Source organism: Podarcis erhardii (genome assembly GCF_964252035.2).
Source record: "Podarcis erhardii genome assembly, chromosome: 3".
NCBI classification, from domain to species: domain Eukaryota; kingdom Metazoa; phylum Chordata; class Lepidosauria; order Squamata; family Lacertidae; genus Podarcis; species Podarcis erhardii.
In genome coordinates this window covers 105,248,219-105,270,224 of record NC_138507.1, presented here as the reverse complement: position 1 = coordinate 105,270,224, position 22,006 = coordinate 105,248,219, and the positions used below count along the sequence as shown (strand labels likewise).

The 22,006-nt window shown below is 41.5% G+C and overlaps 1 protein-coding gene across 1 annotated transcript in view; it reads left to right on the top strand.

Annotated features, from left to right (window-relative positions):
- The window catches only part of TTBK1 (tau tubulin kinase 1), an 88,602-nt gene that overhangs the window by 45,331 nt on the left and 21,265 nt on the right, over window positions 1-22,006 (top strand). Inside the window, exons 7-12 of the mRNA XM_081855118.1 lie at window positions 4,708-4,800; window positions 4,917-5,042; window positions 6,577-6,731; window positions 7,858-8,077; window positions 10,751-10,926; window positions 13,544-14,102. Coding sequence (XP_081711244.1) covers window positions 4,708-4,800; window positions 4,917-5,042; window positions 6,577-6,731; window positions 7,858-8,077; window positions 10,751-10,926; window positions 13,544-14,102 — 1,329 coding nt within the window. The remainder of the gene's footprint in view (window positions 1-4,707; window positions 4,801-4,916; window positions 5,043-6,576; window positions 6,732-7,857; window positions 8,078-10,750; window positions 10,927-13,543; window positions 14,103-22,006) is intronic.

Genomic DNA, 22,006 nt, shown 5'->3' with positions numbered 1-22,006 from the left:
AGAAACCAAAAATACAGTACTATGTGTGCTGTATCTCAGCGGCTTTTGATACCATCAACCATAACATCCTTCTGGAATGCCTAGAGGGGCTGGGAGCTGGGGGCACTGTTATACAGTGGTTCCGCTCCTTCCTCCTGGGCCGTGTTCAGAAAGTGGTGGGGGGGATGAGTGTTCAGACCCTTGGGTTCTCACTTGTGGGGTGCCTCAGGGTTCTGTCCTCTCCCCCATGCTTTTCAACATCTACATGCGGCCGCTGAGAGAGATCATCAGAAGGTTTAGGCTGGGTGTTCATCAATACGCGGATGATACCCAGCTCTACCTCTCTTTCAAATCAGAACCAGTGAAGGCAGTGAAGGTCCTGTGTGAGTGTCTGGAGGCGGTTGAAGGATGGATGGCGGCTAACAGATTGAGGTTGAATCCTGACAAGACAGAAGTACTGTTTTGGGGGGACAGGAGGCGGGCAGGTGTGGAGGACTCCCTGGTCCTGAATGGGGTAACTGTGCCCCTGAAGAGTCATTTTGGACTCGCAGCTGTCCATGGAGGCGCAGGTCAGTTCTGTGTCCAGGGCAGCTGTTTACCAGCTCCATCTGGTACGCAGGCTGAGACCCTACCTGCCTGCAGACTGTCTCGCCAGAGTGGTGCATGCTCTGGTTATCTCTCGCTTGGACTACTGCAATGTGCTCTATGTGGGGCTACCTTTGAAGGTGACCCAGAAACTACAACTAATCCAGAATGCGGCAGCTAGACTGGTGACTAGGAGTGGCTGTTAAGACCACATAACACTGGTCTTGAAAGACCTACATTGGTTCCCAGTACATTTCTGAACACAATTCAAAGTGTTGGTGCTGACCTTTAAAGCCCTAAGTGGCCTTGGTCCAGTATACCTGAAGGAGCGTCTCCACCCCCATCATTCTGCCCAGACACTGAGGTCCAGTGCCAAGGGCCTTCTGGCGGTTCTCTCACTGTGCGAAGCCAAGTTACAGGGAACCAGGCAGAGGGTCTTCTTGGTAGTGGCACCCGCCCTGTGGAATGCCCTCCCACCAGATGTCCAAGAGAACCACAACTATCAGACTTTTAGAAGACATCTGAAGGCAGCCCTGCTTAGGGAAGCTTTTAATGTTTGACAGACTACTGTATTTTAGTATTTTGCTGGAAGCCGCCCAGAGTGGCTTGGGAAGCCCAGCCAGATGGGCAGGGTATAAATAATAAATTATTATTATTATTATTATTAGTCATGGATAAACCATTTTGAACTGAGTACACACAAGCAAAAGTTTTTTTGAATGTAGCATGGTCTTATATAGGAGCACCACAAACTGTTTTTCAGACTTGGTGGGCAAAATACAATGTCTAATGTTGAAATTCCAAGAAAGTATACCCTTATGAAACCTCTTACCATGATTGCTCATTGTCCATGCAAATTGCCTGCTTGTGATTTCCTAGCTATTGTTTCAGCATAAACACTGGCCTGCTAGATCACACCAAAAGTCCATCTAAGCCAGAACTCTGTTTCCAGCGGTAGCCAGCTAGATGCCTCTAGATGCTCACAGGAAGGGCAGGAGGGCCTCAGCTTTCCCCTGGCATTTGTTCCCAGCATTTGATTATCAGATGTTTGGAATATGGTAGCGGTTATTGCTATCCTTGCCGCGTGTTGCAATGATAAAACAGTGCTTCGCTGTGATCGGTATTTAAAAGTCATCTGAGCTATTAGTGATCACTGTCTTATGGCTGTGCATAGATTTATCATACATAGTTTGAAATAGTAGTAGTATTGCTGATTCCTCTGTGGAATATAGTTAAATACCAGGTCAGTATAATTTGTTAGCTGTTGTAGCTGAGGCAGAATAGCGAATGGTACCCTGCCCTCCCCCCAAATAAAGGTGCATGGTACCCAAGGCAAGCCAAGTTAGCTTAGCACTTGAGGCAGAAAATATCACCGGCACCTCTCCCTAGCAGTAAAAAAACAGTAATATACAATACTATAAAAATGCTGCTCTTTCATACCACCCAAAATTGGTTGCCCGAGCCATCCATTTCACACTCCTTGTCTGAAAGAAAATTCATCTTACTCTCAGGTTTTATCTACAATAGCATTATCTGCCAAGCTCTGCCAAGAACTGTCAACATTTTATAGTGCTATTTCAATGTTCGGGGTATTTCAGATTATCCCCACATTGCAGAAGGGGAGAATGCAGACTGAGATAGAATAGCTTGCCCTGGGGTCACCTAGTGCATTCATGGCTGTAGCAAGCTTTTAGTCACTGTGCTACTTTTGCACTCAATAAGCTACCCACTGAAAGATGTAAAAGAGATGATATTTCGTACTAAAGACACTACTGCTGCACAGTGAAATGATGTTCACATCTTTGCTCAGCAATTTCATCTTCCCTTTTGCTCAGAGCAATAATATCTTAGTTGCTCTGCAATGCCCCCAATTTATACTTTATCTTTTGATGGGCATGAGGAGAGGAAGTCATCCTTCATCTACGAAGTGGAAAATCCTGAAGGAAGACAATTGTTTCAGGCAATGTGTCTGAATCTATGTTGTAAGAAGTAGTTCTGACATTGTGACATCACCTGTTTGTGGAACAAGGGAAGAGAGATTCAGAAATACAGAACATTGTTATTATTAGTGGTGCTTTATTCTGCATTATATTTCTAAAATGCCTTTTAACTCTAAGGTTCATAGGGTAATATACAGTACGGCACTAAAGATAGTATAGAGTTCATCTTCATAGTGATTGCTGCTCAGAAGGGATAGTTAGCCCACACACTGTATCCAGCCTTGCAAGATCTTTTCTCTGTGGCCAAAGACTTCCAAAATTTGTCATTGAACAAGATTAAATTGCTTTTAGTTTATTTTTGAAATGATGGCTCCTATGGCCCAGGGATGAATAGACTTATTCAGCCTGAGGGCTTCAGTCCTTTCTATGCAGCCTTCTAGGGGCCACATGCCAGTGATGGATTAGACCGCAGACAATAGTGGGCAGTTCAATAAATGTAAAAGTTAATTTTGTATTGTAGGCTAGTTTCTACACACTCATATACTCTGCTCTATAAAAGTCATTATTGGAGTTTTAGGACATTTCTGAGCCATCTGTGTGTGACGCAAGAGGTGTGGCCTGGGGGAAAGCCCCCTGGGCCAGATAGAGAGGACGGAGGGCCAGATTTGGGTCCAGGGCCTGGTATTCCCACCCTCATTGTAAGCATTCCATACACACCATGTTTAAAAACACTTACCATGGTGGTTGGCCTCTTTGCATGTGACATTAGCAGGCTGGAATCATGCACCTAGCATGCTAATGGCAGGCTAATACTAGTAAGTGTCAAAAATATTAGAGCACATGGGAGATGCATACCTAGAAAAATACTTTACTGGTCAATCTACCTCCACAATTTCTGACAGTTTGTCATCTACTAATCCTTTCCTGTAGCATACAGCTTTTGTTGTCTTTTAGGGCCTAGCCTGTTTTGTTGTCTTGGGTCTAGCCTGCAGGTAGACCACATGCTAAGCTACAAGGCAATGCGGAAATAGGTAGAGAGGACTTAATAAAATCCATAAATTTCACCCTTCAACTCTTCCCAATTTTAGACATATCATGTGGCCTTCAAAAAACAAACACAAAAAACCCCCACAACTCTTTGGGCTCAACCTCTTTGGGCCTCTGTAATTCAAATTTTGCTGAAGCCTCTTGTAAAGAGGTTCCATGATTGATATACATGAATTTCTCAAGAGACAATGCAATGTAGAAAAAGTTCCCCAGAGACAGAAGGTTTGAAAACCATTACTCTAGATCTTTAACCTTGTGAGAGCCTGCTTTTTAAAAAATATTATTTTTTATTAATATCTTTTTTAACACAACGTTTCAGCATACCAATAACAAAACAAATAAATTTTTGCTCTACTGAGCTCGTGACTTTTCTCCATCCCTTCAACCGGTTTTTAATTTTAAAATCTTTGTGTCACACTTTATATCCTCTACTTTAGACCTTTATATCCCTTATATCCTTATGATCAACTCTGTCTCAATGGTCTATCTTGAGAGTTACAGTTTTTTCATTGCAGAATTTATATCAATCCCGCTAGTGTCTTCACATTCTTACAATAATTATTCATATACCCAATAAATTTACTCCAATCTCTTTGAAACTTTTGGTCGTCTTGGTTCCGGATCCTGCCTGTCAGCTTGGCTAGTTCCGCAAAGTCCATCATCTTTGTCTGCCACTCCTCAATCATAGGTAGTTCCTGCAATTCCATCTTTGGGCTAATAAAGTTCTTGCCGCTGTTGTGGCGTACATAAATAGTCTTTGGTCTATTTGCAATTTCTTCTCCCATCTAACCCAGTAAAAAAGCCCCAGGGTTTTTTTTGGAAAGGTATATCTAAACATCTTTTTTAGTTCATTGTAGACCAATTCCCCAAATACTTTTACTTTATCACATTCTCACCACATATTGTATGATAAAAATCTCCATCTTTCTCTCCACACTTCCAACATAGTTTGTTCCTCATCCTATAAATTTTGGCAAGTTTCGCCAGTGTTAAATACCACCTATATATCATTTTCATTACATTCTGTGAGCCTGCTCTTAATTGTATGTGCAGTGGATTTATCATCAACTGAATCATAGGGCAGCAGTCACCTGCTCTGTTGTAAAGTTGAAGACACTATCAGCAGCTTGATTTTTGTACTTTCATTTTTCTCCAGGAGATGGGTCGACATGATGACCTATGGTCCCTTTTTTACATGCTGGTGGAGTTTGCAGTTGGTCAGCTTCCGTGGCGCAAGATAAAAGATAAGGTAGAGAACTCAGTCAGTGACTGAATAAGGCTCTCCATTTTCTTGGTCATTTTATCTGCCTGAAGTTTCATGTTATGTGTAGTGTACTGTTGTGTGATGGTATTTTTTCTTTGCAGGAGCAAGTTGGTATGATTAAAGAGAAATATGAACATCGAATGCTGCTAAAACATATGCCTTCCGAGTTCCACCTTTTTCTGGATCACATTGCAAATCTGGATTACTTTACTAAACCAGATTATCAGGTAAAAACTCTGAGACCTATAATAACAGAGAGGTGTGTCCTTTTCATCTTAAAACCAATAAAATGGTATTTCCCAAATGTGTTGGGAATGTTGTTTGTGTGGGAAGAGCTAGCTGGAATGCTTGGGAGATCCCTAATTGTCCATTGACAATTTCCCATGCCTTCAAAATATGATCCAAATGGAAGCAGCATATTTGTCCCTTCTCAAGATTGCAGTTATTCCGAAACTGTAGATTATATCCATTTGTTTTGTTTCAAAGGAGTATTAAGTGCTATGATAATACTTTTCGAGATGGCATCCAGCCATCCCCACAAACAGCTAATTAGGATGATTCAAATCCAGTTCGTTTGCTAAAACATGATTTGAGGAATGTACAAATGGATTAATAGACTGATTTACGGTATATTTTATGAGTTGTGTGTGCAACACCTTTGATGGTAACAAATGAATTCTTACACCTATGTATCTAGACTGTTTTTCACTATCTATCATAGGTGTGGGGAACTTTTGGCCCTCCAGAAGTTGATCAACTATAGCTCAGCATTGTAACCATTGCCCCATGCTTTCTGGGACTGACCAGAACTGTAGTTCAGCGACATCTGGAGGGCCAAATGTCCCATCTACCCCTGTCTATGATGTATAGAAAAGAAAATGCTTGCACACATTAGCCAATGGCTTAAAGGGCTTTCTCCCAGGATATTCAAATGCTGAAATGGATTGAGTTCCCTGCTATAGCTGGTACCTGTGATCTGAGATCAGATTCTGAAATTACTCTAAGATTATTTTCCATACTCATGACTAAGGCAATATTATATGGATTAGTGGACTGGCCTCCCATTGTGCAGCAGCTAGATAACAGAACACATGGATCATTTGCAAGTTGTTTTTGATTTTATTATAAACAGCAAATAATACCTTTTGTACCACAGATTATGCCCAATTGTATACTTACTGCTGTTGTCACTTGGGGATTCTTTGTGATTCTTTGTGACTGAGAGTACTCCTCCCTTCCTCTCTTGTTGATCTCTTGTTGATAAGAATCTTAGGGATGTCGGTGCAAGCTGCATTGTCTGCTTGGCTCACAGTAGTACTTCAAGTTGGTGCACAAATGCAGAACCTTTAAGCAGGAGATGTTTCCTCTCAGATGTGCCCTGAGATGGCTAGCTTTAACCAGGGTTGACAGTATTTGGTGAAAATGACATAAGACTGTTACCCCTGACAGTTGCTATATATTGTTCTACACCAGATGAAAATCAGAAAATGCGTAGGGAAATTCTTTTAAAAGATTATTTGAGGAGAGGCCATAATTCAGTGGTAGAATACCTGTTCTGCATACAGAATGCTCCCATCTCAAGTTCTGTCCCTGACAACTTCAGGTAAAAGGATCCGAACCCCTAGATTTCTGCTGCCTGTCAGAGTAGACAGTACTGGACTAGTTGAAGGAAAAGTCTAGTATAAGGTGGCTTTCTGTGTTCCTGTTCTTTCTGACTGTCGATGAACATATGAACCTTATTATAATTTGCTTTTCTTCTAGCTCATCATGACTGTGTTTGAAAACAGCATGAAAGAAAGAGGTATTACTGAGAACGAGGCCTTTGACTGGGAAAAAGCCGGTACGGATATTTTATTATCTACAAGCACCTCTACTCCACCTCAGCAGAACACAAGGCAGACAGCAGCTATGTTTGGGTGAGTGACACATTCACAGCCCTTGGTGTTGTCAACATTTGCAGAATCTTACAAGAGGAATCAGTCATTCTTCAGGGACATTATTTTTTATTGTATACCCTATATACTGTTCGTTTTACAATGGCAAGAATTCCCAGAAGATAGTTTTTGGTTACAGTTCTGATAATGTCATGAATGTATGTGAATATCATGTAATCCATTCATTTAAACAGTGTGATCTTGGACTGTCTCCTCCCACATCACAATATAGCCACTTGATGAGATACCTAGTACAATCACTCCTGTGGCATTTGGTGACATTATGTTCTGCTCAGGTTGTTGTATCTCATAAAGGTAGACTGTTGCAACATGCTCAGTGTGATAGGACATTATCCAGGATAGTGCTTGCTCTCTGGTGGGGTCTTTGTGGCACTTCCTCAGTACCATACTGTTTCTGAAGCCAGTAAAATAAGGCAGATGGAGAAAGCCTAGCTAGGAAAAACCCCACCTGCCCTCCAGGCCAAACCTTGGGTTCTTGCCACCTCCATTCTTCAGCACTGTTCATGCCCTTCTGTAAGAAGAAAGCACTTTTTCAAATGGGCTGTAGAAGGCACGTTCAGGCCTACACAATTTGGGAGCTTGTGTGACATTACAAGGCTTAGGACCTATACGAACTGACCTGGAACCTGTGCTTGACGTCCAAGGTCCTTCTCTACGTTGCCCCTCCCCGGGAGGTTTGGAGGGTGCCAACATGAGAACGGGCCTTTTTTGTGGTAGCTCCATATCTGTGAAATACTCTCCATGGAGAGGCTTACCTGGTGCCATCATTACATGACTTTAGGCACCAGGCAAAAACATTCCTCTTTACCCAGGCCATCATCCATTAAATAATCTATGGCCTGTTAGGGGGGGGGGCTGTTATTATGATTATTTATTATTATTATTATATCTATTACTAATGCTTTGTTTTATGTTTTTATTATTCTCTGTAAAATATGTTTTAATGTTGTATACTGTGATCTTTTGATAAAGGACAGTATATAAATCAAAGTGATGATGATGATGATGATGATGATAATAATTAATAGAAAGCTGACTGTGCTATCAGGACCTTTTCATCTGATGCTGTTGCATGTCTCCCCTCTAGTGTGGTTAATGTCACTCCAGTTCCTGGAGATTTACTTCGTGAGAACACGGAGGATGTTTTGCAAGGCGAGCACCTGAGCGACCAGGAAAATGCTCCCCCAATCTTGCCTGGCCGGCCAGTGGAAAGCTTAGGCCAGGCTCCAAACACTGCCTTCAATGAAGGAGAGGTTTGGGAAGAGACGGATGTGAACCGCAACAAGCTCAGGATCAGCATCAGCAAAGTAAAGTCCTTTGATCTTTTTGAATGGGCACTGTTTCTTTTTCCTGCTGGTTTCTGTTAAGAATTGAGAACTTCACATTATTCACAGTCACAAATATAGCATTACAAATGAAAAGAGAATGATAAAAGAGCCTTACAGAAACTGACTGAGTACGGAGGAGTATCGGGCTTCAACTTAAATAAAGAAAAATCTAAATTATTAACGAAAAATATGGGGGTAAAGGAACAGGAAGAATTGGAAAGGGTAGCTGGCAAAAATGAATAAAATATATAATAATAAGTGCTGGAGATGTAAGAAACAAAAAGGAACCTTCTACCATATGTGGTGGACATGCCCCGAAATTGGGAAATTTTGGAGCATGATCCATGAAGAAATAAAGAAAATACTAAGAATATCATATAGTAAAAGGCCAGAGGCATTCCTTTTAGGAATTTTAAATGACGATATTCCAAAAGACAAAACTAAATTTTTCTTATACGCAATGTCTGCAGCAAGAATCCTGGTGGCTGAGTATTAGAAAAGGAATCAGTTACCCACTAGGGGAGAATGGTTATGTAAGCTTTCAGAATATTTAGAATTAGCCAAATTGGCAGATATAATAAGACAAAAACAAAAAAGTGAAGTAAAAAAAGAATGGGAGTGCCTAAATGAATACCTCAAAAGTCAAGGTTCGAGGACAGAAATCTGGCTGAGTCTGGAATAACCTTGTGAATTGAAAGGATAAGAAAGAGGGATTTATATCTAGATGTTAGGATAGAGATGATAAGGAAAACATGAAGATACAATGAGAGGTAAAGGAAGTGCTGTGGGATTGGTGGAAGTCAATGTTTGTTTTCCTTTTTAGTGTTTATATTATTAAATTGTAAGATTTGGATTTGCTTTTTATATGCTTGTTTTTGTGTTTTGTGTATTGTTATTTTTCGGGGGGGGGTTTGTTGTGTGGAAAATACTAATAAAATTTACTATTTAAAAAGAAAAGAAAAGAGAATGATAGAATTGTTGTATTGTAGAGGCCTTTTAAAGGCTTTCTGCAAGAAATAGAGCACCGCATTTTGAATTTGTAGATTCATCCAAAGGAAGTGGTTCTTCTTGCCTGACATGTAAACATCATATTTCTTGGCATTTCTTTGAGACATTTCCATATCAAAAATAGGTACATAGACCAGGTTTATACCTATGCTTTCAACCGTGATTAAGGACACCATGTTACAACAATTATTTATTTACATTGTCCTCCCTATCCATTAACCTTCCAATTTAACTCTGATTCCTTGCTTTATCTATTTATTTCCTTCATGAGTTTTGCAGCTGTGAAAATATTTGAAATTAATGAGTGAAGTGCTTTGGGTTTCGGTAAAAATCAATGATACAGGCGCTTGAGAGACACTGGTATTTTACCTAATATAGCTCTAATTACGAATACTGCTCTACCTACTTGGAATCCAGGTTTCTGGGTGCTGCTTTTCTTCCTATAAATCAAAAGATGGTGGCTCACAGAAGAGATACCATCAACAACATGATATGAACTAAAGTTGCCACTTAATTTTGCTGTATGTACAGTGGTGCCCCGCAAGACGAATGCCTCGCAAGACGAAAACGTCTTGCAAGTCTTGTGAGTTTTTTCCCTCCCCCCCTTTTTCTAAGCCGCTAATAGCCGCTAATAGCGCTAAGCCGCTGAGCCGCTAATAGGGATGCTTCGCAAGATGAAAAAACCGCAAGGCGAAGAGACTCGCAGAATGAATTATTTTCGTCTTGCGAGGCACCACTGTACTCACACGTGGATCATAATGTCAAAGGAGATACTCCTGGTAGATCACAGTTATTTCCTCTGAGCAGCCTGCATTGGATAGTGGAAGTAACTGCTGCAATCCTTCCTGACTGCCTTCTCTTATGCCGTTATTTGAATAGACAATGCAAGAGGAACCTAAGGAAAATAACATATTAACCAGCTCTGAGACATGTGAGAGCATGTGCCCTCTAATCTAGTCATTCTCTGCATTGTGCACAAAGAGGGTGCTGGGGATTGTCATGTTCCTGTTCCACCAACCTGAATATTTTGTGAATATTTGAACAGGGCTAGAGTTAGGAAGAATCCATCCATCATAAACTTCCAATTCTGCCTTGGTGCTCAGTGTCAGTTTCATAATTCCTTTGAATTGTGACTACAGTGGTGCCTCGCAAGACGAAAAGAATCTGTTCCACGAGTCTCTTCGTCTAGCGGTTTTTTCGTCTTGCGAAGCAAGCCCATTGACGGCTTAGCGGCTTAGCACTATTAGCGGTTTAGCGGCTTTTAGCGACTTTTAGCGACTTTTAGCGGCTTATTGGCTTAGTGGATAAGCGGATAAGCGGCTTAGCGGCTTAGAAAAAGGGGGGGAGGGGAAAAAACCCGCAGGAACTCGCAAGACATTTTCATCTTGCGAAGCAAGCCCATAGGAAATTCGTTTTGCGAAGCACCTCCAAAACTCTTTCGTCTAGCGGGTTTTCCGTCTTGCGAGGCATTCGTCTTGCGGGGCACCACTTGTCGTCTTCATAAAAAAGGTCAGTCAAGACAGTATAAACATGATTGTATTGCCCTGAGTCTTCCAAATGATGCTTCTGAGATTGGCATCACGTTCACTACAGTGCCTTAGCTGGATCTGTAATGTTGTTTTGGGGGTTTGCTATCTTTTGCAGACACAATGTTTGGCAGAAGAAGATCAGAAAAGTGGTGTGTGCCCAAGCTCCCCAGTGCGAGCTGCACCAGATTCCCCTACTACTCAAGGGCGTTCTCTGAGATACCGTCGTGTGAACAGCCCTGAGTCTGAGCGCCTCTCCACTGCCGATGGGAAAGGAGATCAGCACGAGCGAAGGTTTGTTTATTGTCCACGTGGACTTTTTATTATTTACTTATTTTAAAAAAATACCGGTATATACCACTAAATATTTTTTTTACAGAAATCCCTAAGTGGTTTACAGAGATTTATAAAATCAAAATACAAGTAAAATACAAATAAGTACATTATATGTCAGTTTTCATTTCTTAGTACAGAAAGTATTGATCAGCTGTGTAGAGATCCTTCCTATTCCTGATGAGTTCAAGAGGGTTCTAGAAAGTTTCTTCTCTGTGTGAAAGAATGTTTATTTCTATGTGAGAGAAACTGGAAGAATCCTTTCCTTTCACAAGAAATAAATCCTAGCCTTTTGTTGCCAGTCCTGAAAATCACTAGCAGAAAAACACAGTCACCAGATGCTTTTCTTCCAGTGCAGAAGTTGGCGTTGCCAAAAACCTCTCTGGAGATTTGCTGTTACACATTATATAGTGTCTTTATTACACAGAACATCATTAAAAACCTATCATTTAAAACATCAAGTCAGCAACTGAACAGGATAAAACTTTCAAGGATCCAGATAGGCCTGGGTAGAAAACGGAGGTTTTAGGAGATGTCTGAAGTCTTTACAGTTTAAGCTTAATAGGGTTTTATTTTAAAAAACGGAAAGTTTGTTTGTGAAAGACAATGAGTTCCCATTTCCAAGCACCATTTTGGATCCCTTTCATCCAAAATGAATGAATGCTTGGATGTACAGAGCTTACCCATTGTGGGTAGTATCCGCTGTAATACTTTCCTAATAGAATTGTTTATTGCATGCTAAAGATTATTCTGCTGTTTTATGGTGAAGGTGACTTATGATGGCACAACATCTCAGGAACACTCTGCTGTATTCAGATACTAATGGAAAAGGGCAGCACAATTCATTTTTATTCAAGAAAAATAACCATATTATTGGTGTTTAAATATGTTCTGCCTTAAGAGTAATGAGAGCTTTCCCAATATCAGAGAGGTCTAGAAATCCAGTTCGGATGAGGATTCTAGAAACCAAGAGGACATGTAATATGGTTACAATCAGTTAATAAGAGGATAGGGGAATTTTCCATTATTTTATTTAGGCTCTGGGGTTACTTTTAGTTTTATCACTAGCATGCCATCTATTTCCCCTGTTGGTGGATTTGTTTTGGGCAACTCTTTCTCCTGGAAAGGCTTGATAATTACTGATAAAATACAGCATAATATTTACTGCACGGTATGCAGTCACAGCAGGGATAACTCAAATCCAGATTGTAGATTTATAAAAAGGTTATGAACTCAAGGAAGTCATCATTTTGCACTTACTTTTTTCACTTTCAAAATATTAAAACAATTGGTTCTGAGTGAAGTTTGAGAACTTTCAATGATAGGTTTTAACAGAATGAAAAAGTAGTTCATGAGATTAACACAAGATTATTAAATTTTAAAACAATCTTTATTGTTTTTTAAATAAATACAAATACGATAGCCATTAAACACTTATCCAGCTGTATATCTAAGGGTGCTCGTTTTATCCATTGTCTTTAGATATACACTTACACAATCAATGTTCAATCATCACACAAGGTTTCTTTTGGTTGTCTGAAAGTTCTGCTTTTAGGCGATTATATGAAAACATGGACAAGAAAAGCAAGTAGCTGCCTTGCTGTGCAAAACTGTTTGTAGGGATGGGAAGCAATATGTTCACATACCTTAAACTTCCGGATATGTATGTTCAGAATGAATCACTCACTTTTTTAAAAATTCAGGACCGTGATCTGGAACAACATGTAGTTTCTGGAACTAAGCTCAGGTGAGCCTCTTGTTCAATTTCAGTCCTGCATTCAGCTAGTAGTGTGATGCCCCTTTACTGGGGAGTATCTGTAGCAGGACAGGGGCAGCTGTATTTGGGTACTAGCAGCTAAAATCCTCCCAGGTCTGTAACAAGACCCAGGAGTGAAGATTTTGCGCAGAGCATTCTGCAGATATTTCAGAAGGAGAGGAACATATGGAAATATGCAAAGCAACGGGACTTCAGTTTTTAGGAGTTTTTACCTTGAATACTTGGTAAATAGCAAATCTTGCCATGTGATTCATGAAAGGTACATTCAGATGATTTGCTATTAAAAATTATATAGTGTCTTTATTGCACAAGAACTTGTGCGTATCAATATTACACTTCAGTAAACCTTTAGTCTTAAATCTTGAGCTGAATTCTAGCGGAATTCAGAGTGTTGGTGCTGACCTTTAAAGCCCTAAACGGCCTCAGCCCACAATACCTGAAGGAGGTCTCTACCTCCATCGCTCAGCCCGGAACTGAGGTCCTCCTCTGAGGGCCTTCAGGTGGTTCCCTCACTGCGAGAAGTGAAGTTACAGGGAACCAGGCAGAGGGCCTTCTGGGCAGTGACACCCTCCCTGTGGAACGCCCTCCTATCAGATGTCAAGGAGATAAAGAACTACACAACTTTTAGAAGACACCTGAAGGCAGCCCTGAATTGGGAAGTTTTTAATGTTTGACGTTTTACTATGTTTTTATTTGTACTGTAAGCTGCCCAGATGGGTGGGGTGGTGGTATTATTATTATTATTATTATTATTATTATTATTATTATTGCTGCCCCTTAGGCTTTTTGTCTTATTTTCAGGTCACGAGTGGATTTGCCCTGTTCTCCTTCACGGCTTGTATGCTCTTCCCAGCCAGCACAGATGCTGTCCATTGACACCGGACAGGTAGACCGGCAGGCAAGTGGCAGGATGGATGTGTCTGCTTCTGTGGAGCATGAAGCCCTCAGCAATGCTTTCCGATCGGTACCCCTGGCTGAGGAGGAGGACTTTGACAGCAAAGAGTGGGTTATAATTGATAAGGAAACAGAACTGAAGGACTTCCACCCTGGTGCTGAACCAAGCACATCTGGAACAACAGATGAAGAGCCCGAGGAGCTGAGGCCTATTGAAGAGGGTGACGAGAGAAGGCGACTGGGGGCAGAAGCGGCAGTGAGGCCGAAAATTCATGATGGGAGAACCCGGGGTATGCAGCCTGTGGCTGAGGAGGACAGTTCCCACAGACATGAAGGGCATTGTCAGTCAGTCTCTGACAGCAAACATGAACAGCAACCAGGAAGCCCCACACAGTCCCCCTTATATTCAGCACCAGCTATCCGACAGCGGAGACGAGAATCCGAGCCTACTGGTCCTGAGAGACAGGTAAGACATTCAAAATAAGCACCGTTCACCCCTTTTTTTTTGCTTTAGTTCCCATTTCGATTGTGTAAAGTTGTCGCCTCTAGGAAAACGTCCCCACCCCCAATCTGTCACAGAGAATGCAAGTCTGATTCTTACTCTGCTGTACCAGATTCCAGAGGTATGTTTTCAGTATAAGTATTATTATGGCACCAGCATCAAGAATATTTAATTAAAACCATTAGGCTGGTCTCCGACCGTAATAAATTATCATCATCATCATCAATTAAGACCACCGTTGAAAGTGGGATGACATGAACCCTCCTTGATGCAAAAAAGTGTCAAAACATAGATGTTCAGTGGATTTCCCATTAGGTTCCTATATGCCCTTTCTGCCCCTCTGAAACCCCCCACTTCCACCTCCCTCCCCTGTGCTCCTCATTCTGTGTTTCCATTCCTTTCTGTGCTGCGAAGAGAAGAGACATAGGTAGGCAGGCAGACATGTGAGTTTGAAGTCCAAACCACAGTGTGTAGTGCCTAGAGTGTCATTCCAGAGGAAGCAACACTGCTCTAGTAACTGCACTCTGTGGTTGGTGGTCCAGGCTCACATGTGCTCCATACTGACTGCTTACCTGTGTCTTTTCACTTCCACCTCTTGGTGGCAACTTAAACAAAGTGAAAACATGGGAGGTTCATAGGGACAGGGTGAAGATATGAGAAATGCTGGGGGGTATGAGAGTACAGAGGATGCTGTATGTTGGAGGCCACATTGAGTGAAGCTGCGGGATGCTCTTAGCCCATGGACACAGCTTGTTCAGCTCTGCTGTAGGATGAGGCAGATTTGTAAGGATTTTGCTGGGCCACAGCAGAGCTCACTGAAAACAGCTTCAGCTAAGTGGCTAAGATATAGGGGTGGGGATTCTTTCCACCATTTCATGATATTAGAATGCGGATGCACTTTAATGCTTCTCGGGGCAGGTAGTACTGTAGTTGAAAACAAATGGTAAGTGGGGCTCTGTAATTATGATCCCTGGGGCAGATCTTCAGCAGCCTCTGGCTGGCAGCTTGGGTATGGGGAAGGTTGCTGGCTGTGAGTCTGGAGGCTTGGTTTCTCCTCTAGCTGTTTCCTCCCCAGATTGGGCAGCTGGTCTTACTGGACAATGCCAGTCCTACCTGGCTGTCCCTTCCTCAGCTAGGTCAATGCCCATGTCCAGCAACGGTGTCTTCTTCTATTCATGATCCATGTACAGGTTCATGAGGCCAGAATCATGACATAGGTGACTTGATTAAGCTAGGGGAAGAAACATAGTAGGTTATCATAATAACTTTTGTTAGGTTAAATGTGGGGGAGAAATAGCAATTCAGTTTTCTTTCAGTGCTGGAGTTTCCCCAAATATTACTGCCATTCAGAATGTTTATGCTATAAAGTGATAGAAAGTTAAAGGAACTTCTGACAGCACATAACAATCCTTTGGGTAAGCTAAAGAAAATGAGTTATTACTAAAATAATGTACGCAAAGCACTTTTAGCTCTCTAAAGTGCTATATAAATGCTAAGCATTATAGGAAAAATGTTATCTAGTAGACACCAGAGAGACGAACATGGTAAATGACTCCCAGTTATCCTGCTGAAATGAACTAAAATGCCATACATCTTCACCAGGCTCCCGAATATACCTGCTTGTGTTTCCTTTGTTCCCAATTACACCTTTCTAGCTGTTTCCTTAAAAAATTATTTATCCAATAGCTAGGTTGTTCCATGAATCAAGCCATTTCTGCATTTGGTTGAATAATCTATGTTTTCTAACTCATTGCTTAAGTTCATAGCTGTGTAAAAAACCAAAACAAACCAGAGCTCTAAACATTAATAATTGAATTAATGTGTTGTGAAGTTACACAAATAACTCTTAATACATAGATCATGAGGGGAACAAATGTGTGGATATTGGGGCAGTGGTTGAATGGGGAAAAGAAAAGGCTGCTTGTATTCTGAAAGTGATCCAAAGGGAAGAAATCCTGCACTTGAATCTTCATTATGGTGCAAGACAAAGGAAGGCAATAATAGGCAGGACTAAAGTTGAGAAGATGCTATTTGTGCAACATTTTGACTATCCTGGGTGTACAAACACACACACACGGGCATTTTGAGACTTGAATCTTGCTCACTGTAGATCTCACTAAAGAAAGTTCTAGCTGCTTCAGGCTTGTGATTTTGAGAGATGTTCCTCAGTAATTTGATACCAATAACATGAACTAGACCAGTTGCATAGGATTCTTGTGAGTTCCTAAAATCCTTTAATCCTGTCATGTAGATGATGAGCAAAGGCTTATTCTCTGTGAGAAAATAGTGTCTCCAAATATGTCATGAGGCATTCCTATGTTGCTTTCTAAAGTCGATTCTGTCCCTTTAATTAATTAAACTGCCCAGGGATCAATTTTGTTAAAAGGTGGTCTACAGATCTTTTAATTAACAAATACAATGAAGACTTGTTTGCTAGTTCCAGCCACTGGATCACAAGAACACAATGCTTTTAAGCTACTGGCCAGATTTCCCTTTTCAGTGGTTTCAATTATTCTTTGAAAAATGCTGAAATACTGATTTTGTGGCAGCCAAACATTCCCTAATTTTCCCTTTCATCTTCCTAGTATTGTTATTAATGTCACCAAATTTGCAAGTACTTTTCAATGACTTTTAAAAAGGTAGGATTTTAAGGGGGAGAGACCATGAGAGGGAAATATTCAGCTTTGGTAAGGAATATAAGAACTTTTTTTTTTTTTAGTAATGTCTTTTTTGCGGCAAATAGCCCCTTTTGGGGCAAAGTGTTCGAGAAGATGACGACAGCCTAGTTTCAGGCAAGCTTGAAGGAAACTGATTATCTGGTCACATTTCAGTCCGGTTCCAGGTCTCGTCATGGCACTGAAACTGCTTTGGTTGCCCTGCTTGGTTACATTTGTTGGGAGACAAATGGGGTGAATGTCACTCTGCTCATTCTCCTTGACCTCCCTATGGCTTTTAAAATCTTTGGCCATGATATCCTTGTAGAGAGCTCTCCAGACTGGGGTTGGGAAACACTGCATTACAGTGGAGCCATTTTGAGAAAGTAGCCATGGCACCATGGGAGTTCTGTGGCATCCTGCAGGGTTACATCTTGCCCCCCCCCCATGCTATTTAATACCTTTTGAAGCTGCTGTGAGATGTCTTCAGGAGATTTGGAGAAAGGTGCCATCAACGTGCAGGTGATGCATAGCTCCATCTCTCCATTCCCTCTGAATCAGACGATGCGGTTCAAGTGTTAGACCAGTGTTTGGAAGCAGTAATGGATTTGATGTAGGCCAATAAATTGAAGCTGAATCCTGGTAAGACAGAGGTGTTAACAGGGTTCTGAGTCGTGTTGAAAAGGTGGGGAGGTGGCCTGTTCTGGATGGGGTTGCAGTTCTGTAACTTGTGGATACTCCTGGATCCAACCTTGGCACTGAAGTGGCTAGGACTGCCTATTTCCAGCTGTGACCCCTTTTGGACAGAAATGACTTGGCCACTGTACTCTATGTTCCGGTAACTTCCAGATTAGATTATTGTAGCACACTCTTTGTAGGGTGCTCTTAAAGACACACTGGCAATTTCAACTGGTCCAAAGTTCAGCAGTCAGATTATTGGCTTGGGTTCTCATTTAGATTAACTCCTGTTCTGAAATAGCTGTACTGATTGCCAGTTCACTTGTAGGCCCAATGCAAGGTGCTTACATTAGTGTCCAAATCCCTAAATGACTTAGGTCTCAAATATCTGAAAGAGAAGCTCCTTCACTACAGAGCGCCTTGGGTGTTAAGTTCAGCAGAGGGGGCCCTCTTGTTAGTTGCATCGCCACCCTTGGGTGTGGTAGCCTGGAGGTGAGGACAAAATTCCCTAAACTGTGGAATTCCCTCCCCACAGAACTGCACCCGGCACCTTCACTGTATTGCTTTTATCATATGCTGAAGACACACCTCTTTTACCTGGCCTTTGAAGCCTGTTACTTATTTTTAGGAGCCACCATAAATTGTTTTAGCTGATTTTAATATTGCATTTTAATATTTTTATAACACAGTCCTGGACCATATGGTGAAGGGTAGGTACGGAATCCTTTACATAAATAGTTTCACATATGTTGGCTAGAAGCTGTAGGATGTCATGAAAGCTTCAATCCTTAGGAGTGTACACCAGATTAAACTTCATTCTACCCATGTGTAGTTAGTTGATGAATATTCCTGCTTACGCCAAATAAAGTCTCTCTTGGCTCAGTGCAGGACTTGGATCCAGATACTACTGCAAGGTGAGACTAGAGGCAATGAACAGTGAACACCCTTCAGGAGATGTTTACTGCAAAGGGAGAAGGGAACTCCACAAATAAATAATTGCAGGCCCACAGCAGCAGTAGCAGAAAGTTATGGTGGAGTTAGAGGCACCCATGACTTCATGAAGTACCCACATAATCCCATGATGGCAGTGCGATGTGGCAAATCCAGGTTTCAGTACGTTTTTAGATGTTTGGGTGACTGGCTGCCCTTTATCTGAATTTACCCTGGTATAATCCATGGGGGTATTCAGATGCTGGATAAATTTGAATATCTCTATCAGTGCTCAAACTTTTGCAATAGATCAGAGGGGGATATTTCATCCATGCTTTCATCCAAAGAATCATTGCAAACCCACTGGCTTCCACATGTAAAGCTAAGAAATGGTATGTTTTAACCACAGTTTTTTGAACAAGCCAGGTTTAGTTTCACAGATGAGCAAAGTAACAAGAACTTTTTTTTACCTAAAGTTGGTTTCATTTTCTAACTGCTCTTCCTTCATGCTCTGTAGTTGGGCAACTGACTGAGGGCAGGTGCCAACACAAATCAGAATTAAGCTGGCATACAGATATAACAAGAAGCCACGCTTGAAGCAAGCTGAGATTCTTAAGCCAATTCAGAACCATGGTTTCATACTCTGATTTGTTAGTTGGGGTGGCTTTGGATGTGTAAACAAAATCAATGTTAAGTTAAACAAACAATGCATGGCTTTGTATTACCTGCAAAGCATGCCATTGTCTTACGGAGATGGATGTTTGCTAGTGGTCTACGGGACTTCCAAGTGCCCTCTAGTACTTTTTATTTATTGTAGACCATTTTAATCACACAGTTAATTGCCTGTGTAAGATGTTGGCACCATGCAGTATATTTATAGCTAGCTGAGCATCCATATAGACACTTGCATAAGTCTGCCTCTCTGCCCCTCTTAAAATTTCAGAATTAATCTTGTTTATAGCATAAACAAACAGAAAATACAATCTTGTGGGATATCTTCAGGAGAAGAAAAGGCTAAGGAATAAACCCTACATAAACTGAGTGGAGTCCTCAGATGGTTGGATGGCGTCTTGTATGCCTCCTTCTAGCAACTCCTGCAGCCAAGCTGGTGCCAAACATATTGTTCTGCTTTTCTTTGGGCCACATCAGCGAGACCAAGAAGAGGGTTTTGTTGTCTGGGCAGCCCAGGATCTCCATACACACTGCCCAGGCTTGCACCCTGGGGAGGTCACTTTGGTGCTGCTAATGCAGTGGTTTGGCTTCACCCCTGGAGGCACACTCCATTGTCTCTCAAGTCAGGTGGGTGCCAACAACAAGATCCTAAGCATGCTGATTCAAAATGAGTTCTGCTGTGTTTAGGGTACAGCTTTCCTATAATTCCCAATCTCTACTAAAATTCAGTCATGATAAAAATCAGGTCAAAATGTAGGCAAAGTCAGTGTTTGATTATCAGTCTTTTAGTGCATGAACAGTGTACAACTTCTCCATTGATTTATTGGCCCAAGGATGTTTGTCCTCTATAGGGTTATAAGTACCAAATGTTCAAAAATCAAAAGGCAGTCAAAACTTAATTTATTTAAGGCATTTATATTGTGCTTTCCCCCATCCAGAGTATTTTTATTGAATCTTTTTAAAGATAGGTAGGCTATATAACATATTCATGAAGTTTTTGTCACATCAAAGGAAAGTACTGGGGAAGCATATATTTTTCTTCCTGACAATGAGTGTGGTGGGGGGTGAGGAAGAAAATAAATATGGATAGAAGAATGGGTTCAATCAGTTTCTGCAAATTTATGTTAATTTTTTCAGGCAGGCCTCATAAATTACGGTATAGTTACAATAAGCACCAGTTTCTAAAAATTACAATAAATGCGAAAGAAAAAACAAGCTATAATTGCTTGTCCTCTCGCCTCAGGACAATATGGTCCCTCAAAAGCCCCTGTGGTGGCAATTAGGTTAGGGAGGGACCATCTCATAATAAGATCTTGGAAGGCTACAATATTCCTATCTTTCATAGTGAAATATAATATGCAGTCTTTCCTTAGTCAGCTTTCAGTTTATAGAACTCCTTTTCTGTGACTTGCCATCCTGCCTGGCTGTTGCAACATGAAGATTAGTGGCACCCAGTGGTTTGAAGGCAGCTGATGCAATTATTTACTAGACGCCAGAGCCAACAAATTTGCTGCCTGCGTTAGTTCAGGACAATATGTGAAATCCAGCCCTGCCTCTAAGTCCTTGTTGCCTGCCGAGGGTTGCCAAGTCACAATGCTACAGGGACAGGTTAAGCTGCGACTGGCAGGATTTCCTTTTTGTGCAGCTCTTTTCAAAAAAGTGTGCCAACCCTGTCAGTGAGAAGTTCCCAATCATCTATTTGTTGAGCATTTGTCCTGATTCCTTTGCAAGGAGTTAGACAAAGTTGACTATTTAATGAGCATTCATTATGATTTGTTTGTTGGGAGGTTAGGTGACATTGCATCAAAGCAAGTGTGGTCCTACACTTTCCAGTTTATCTTCCTTACCACAAAAAAATAAATAAAAATCAGTGTTTTGGAGAAAGCTGGTTTGATGTGCAAAACCTCCCAGTCAGCTATAATTGTGCAACCCGAATTCACTGGTATGTGACTGAATCCCACCAGGGAAAAGCAACAGCCTGAAAGTGACGAATGTCTCAGTTCCAGGCAAGTAGCACTGTGTTCACCTTGCTCCTGGCCCACATTCCTCAACTCTCCAGATCTCTCTTCTTGGGCCACTTCATTTCTATTATTAGTGCACACACAGCCCTTCTTGTAAATTCATAGAGTAGTGGGCTATCAATGGCTACTAGCCTTGATGGCTGTGCTCTACCTGCACAGATGGAGGCAGCAATACTTCCAAATACCAGTTGCTGGAAACTACAGAAGGGGGGAGGCTCTTGTGCTCATGTTCTGCTTTGCTGATTTCCTAAAGGCACCTGTGAGAACAGGATGCTGGACTAGATTGGCCATCCAGCAGGATGTTCTTATGCCCCATAGGCCCTATGTACATTTTTGACCCCAGTGCCCTCCTTTTTCCTTGGCTCCATTTTTCCTCATCCCCTTGTCTTCTCTACCGATTGTTTCCTTGGGCACCTTGTTTTGTGCCCGCTAACTATTTTGACCACTTCCTTTAGCCACAATTGCACCCCAGTTCTTTCCATCATAGCCCACACCCACTCCAGATTTTAAACACACCACAAGCTCATTCTGACATTGTTTCAGCCCTTTAAGTTAGGAAGTCATTCCCTTTGAATGAAGCAGCTTCTCCTCTGAGACCAAGATCTCTTTGTGTTCATCTTGCCAGGACTTCACCTCTCTTTCTCTCTCTCCTCTCCGAGTCTCAGAAGTGTGGCATTCTGAAGTAAATAACAGAACAGCCATATTGGGAAAATATGAAAAGAATGGACGATGTTCTCTTGAACCTATACTGTATGCTGCTCAATATTCTTTCCAAAGCAACGTAGTCAAGTTGTGGCCTCTCTGAGAATATTAATATTAGTCAGTATGACAAGACTCTTGCACTTGCATATTCCTGCATTGCAGGGAATTGGACTAGTTGATCCTCAGGGTCCCTTCCAACTCCATGATTGTA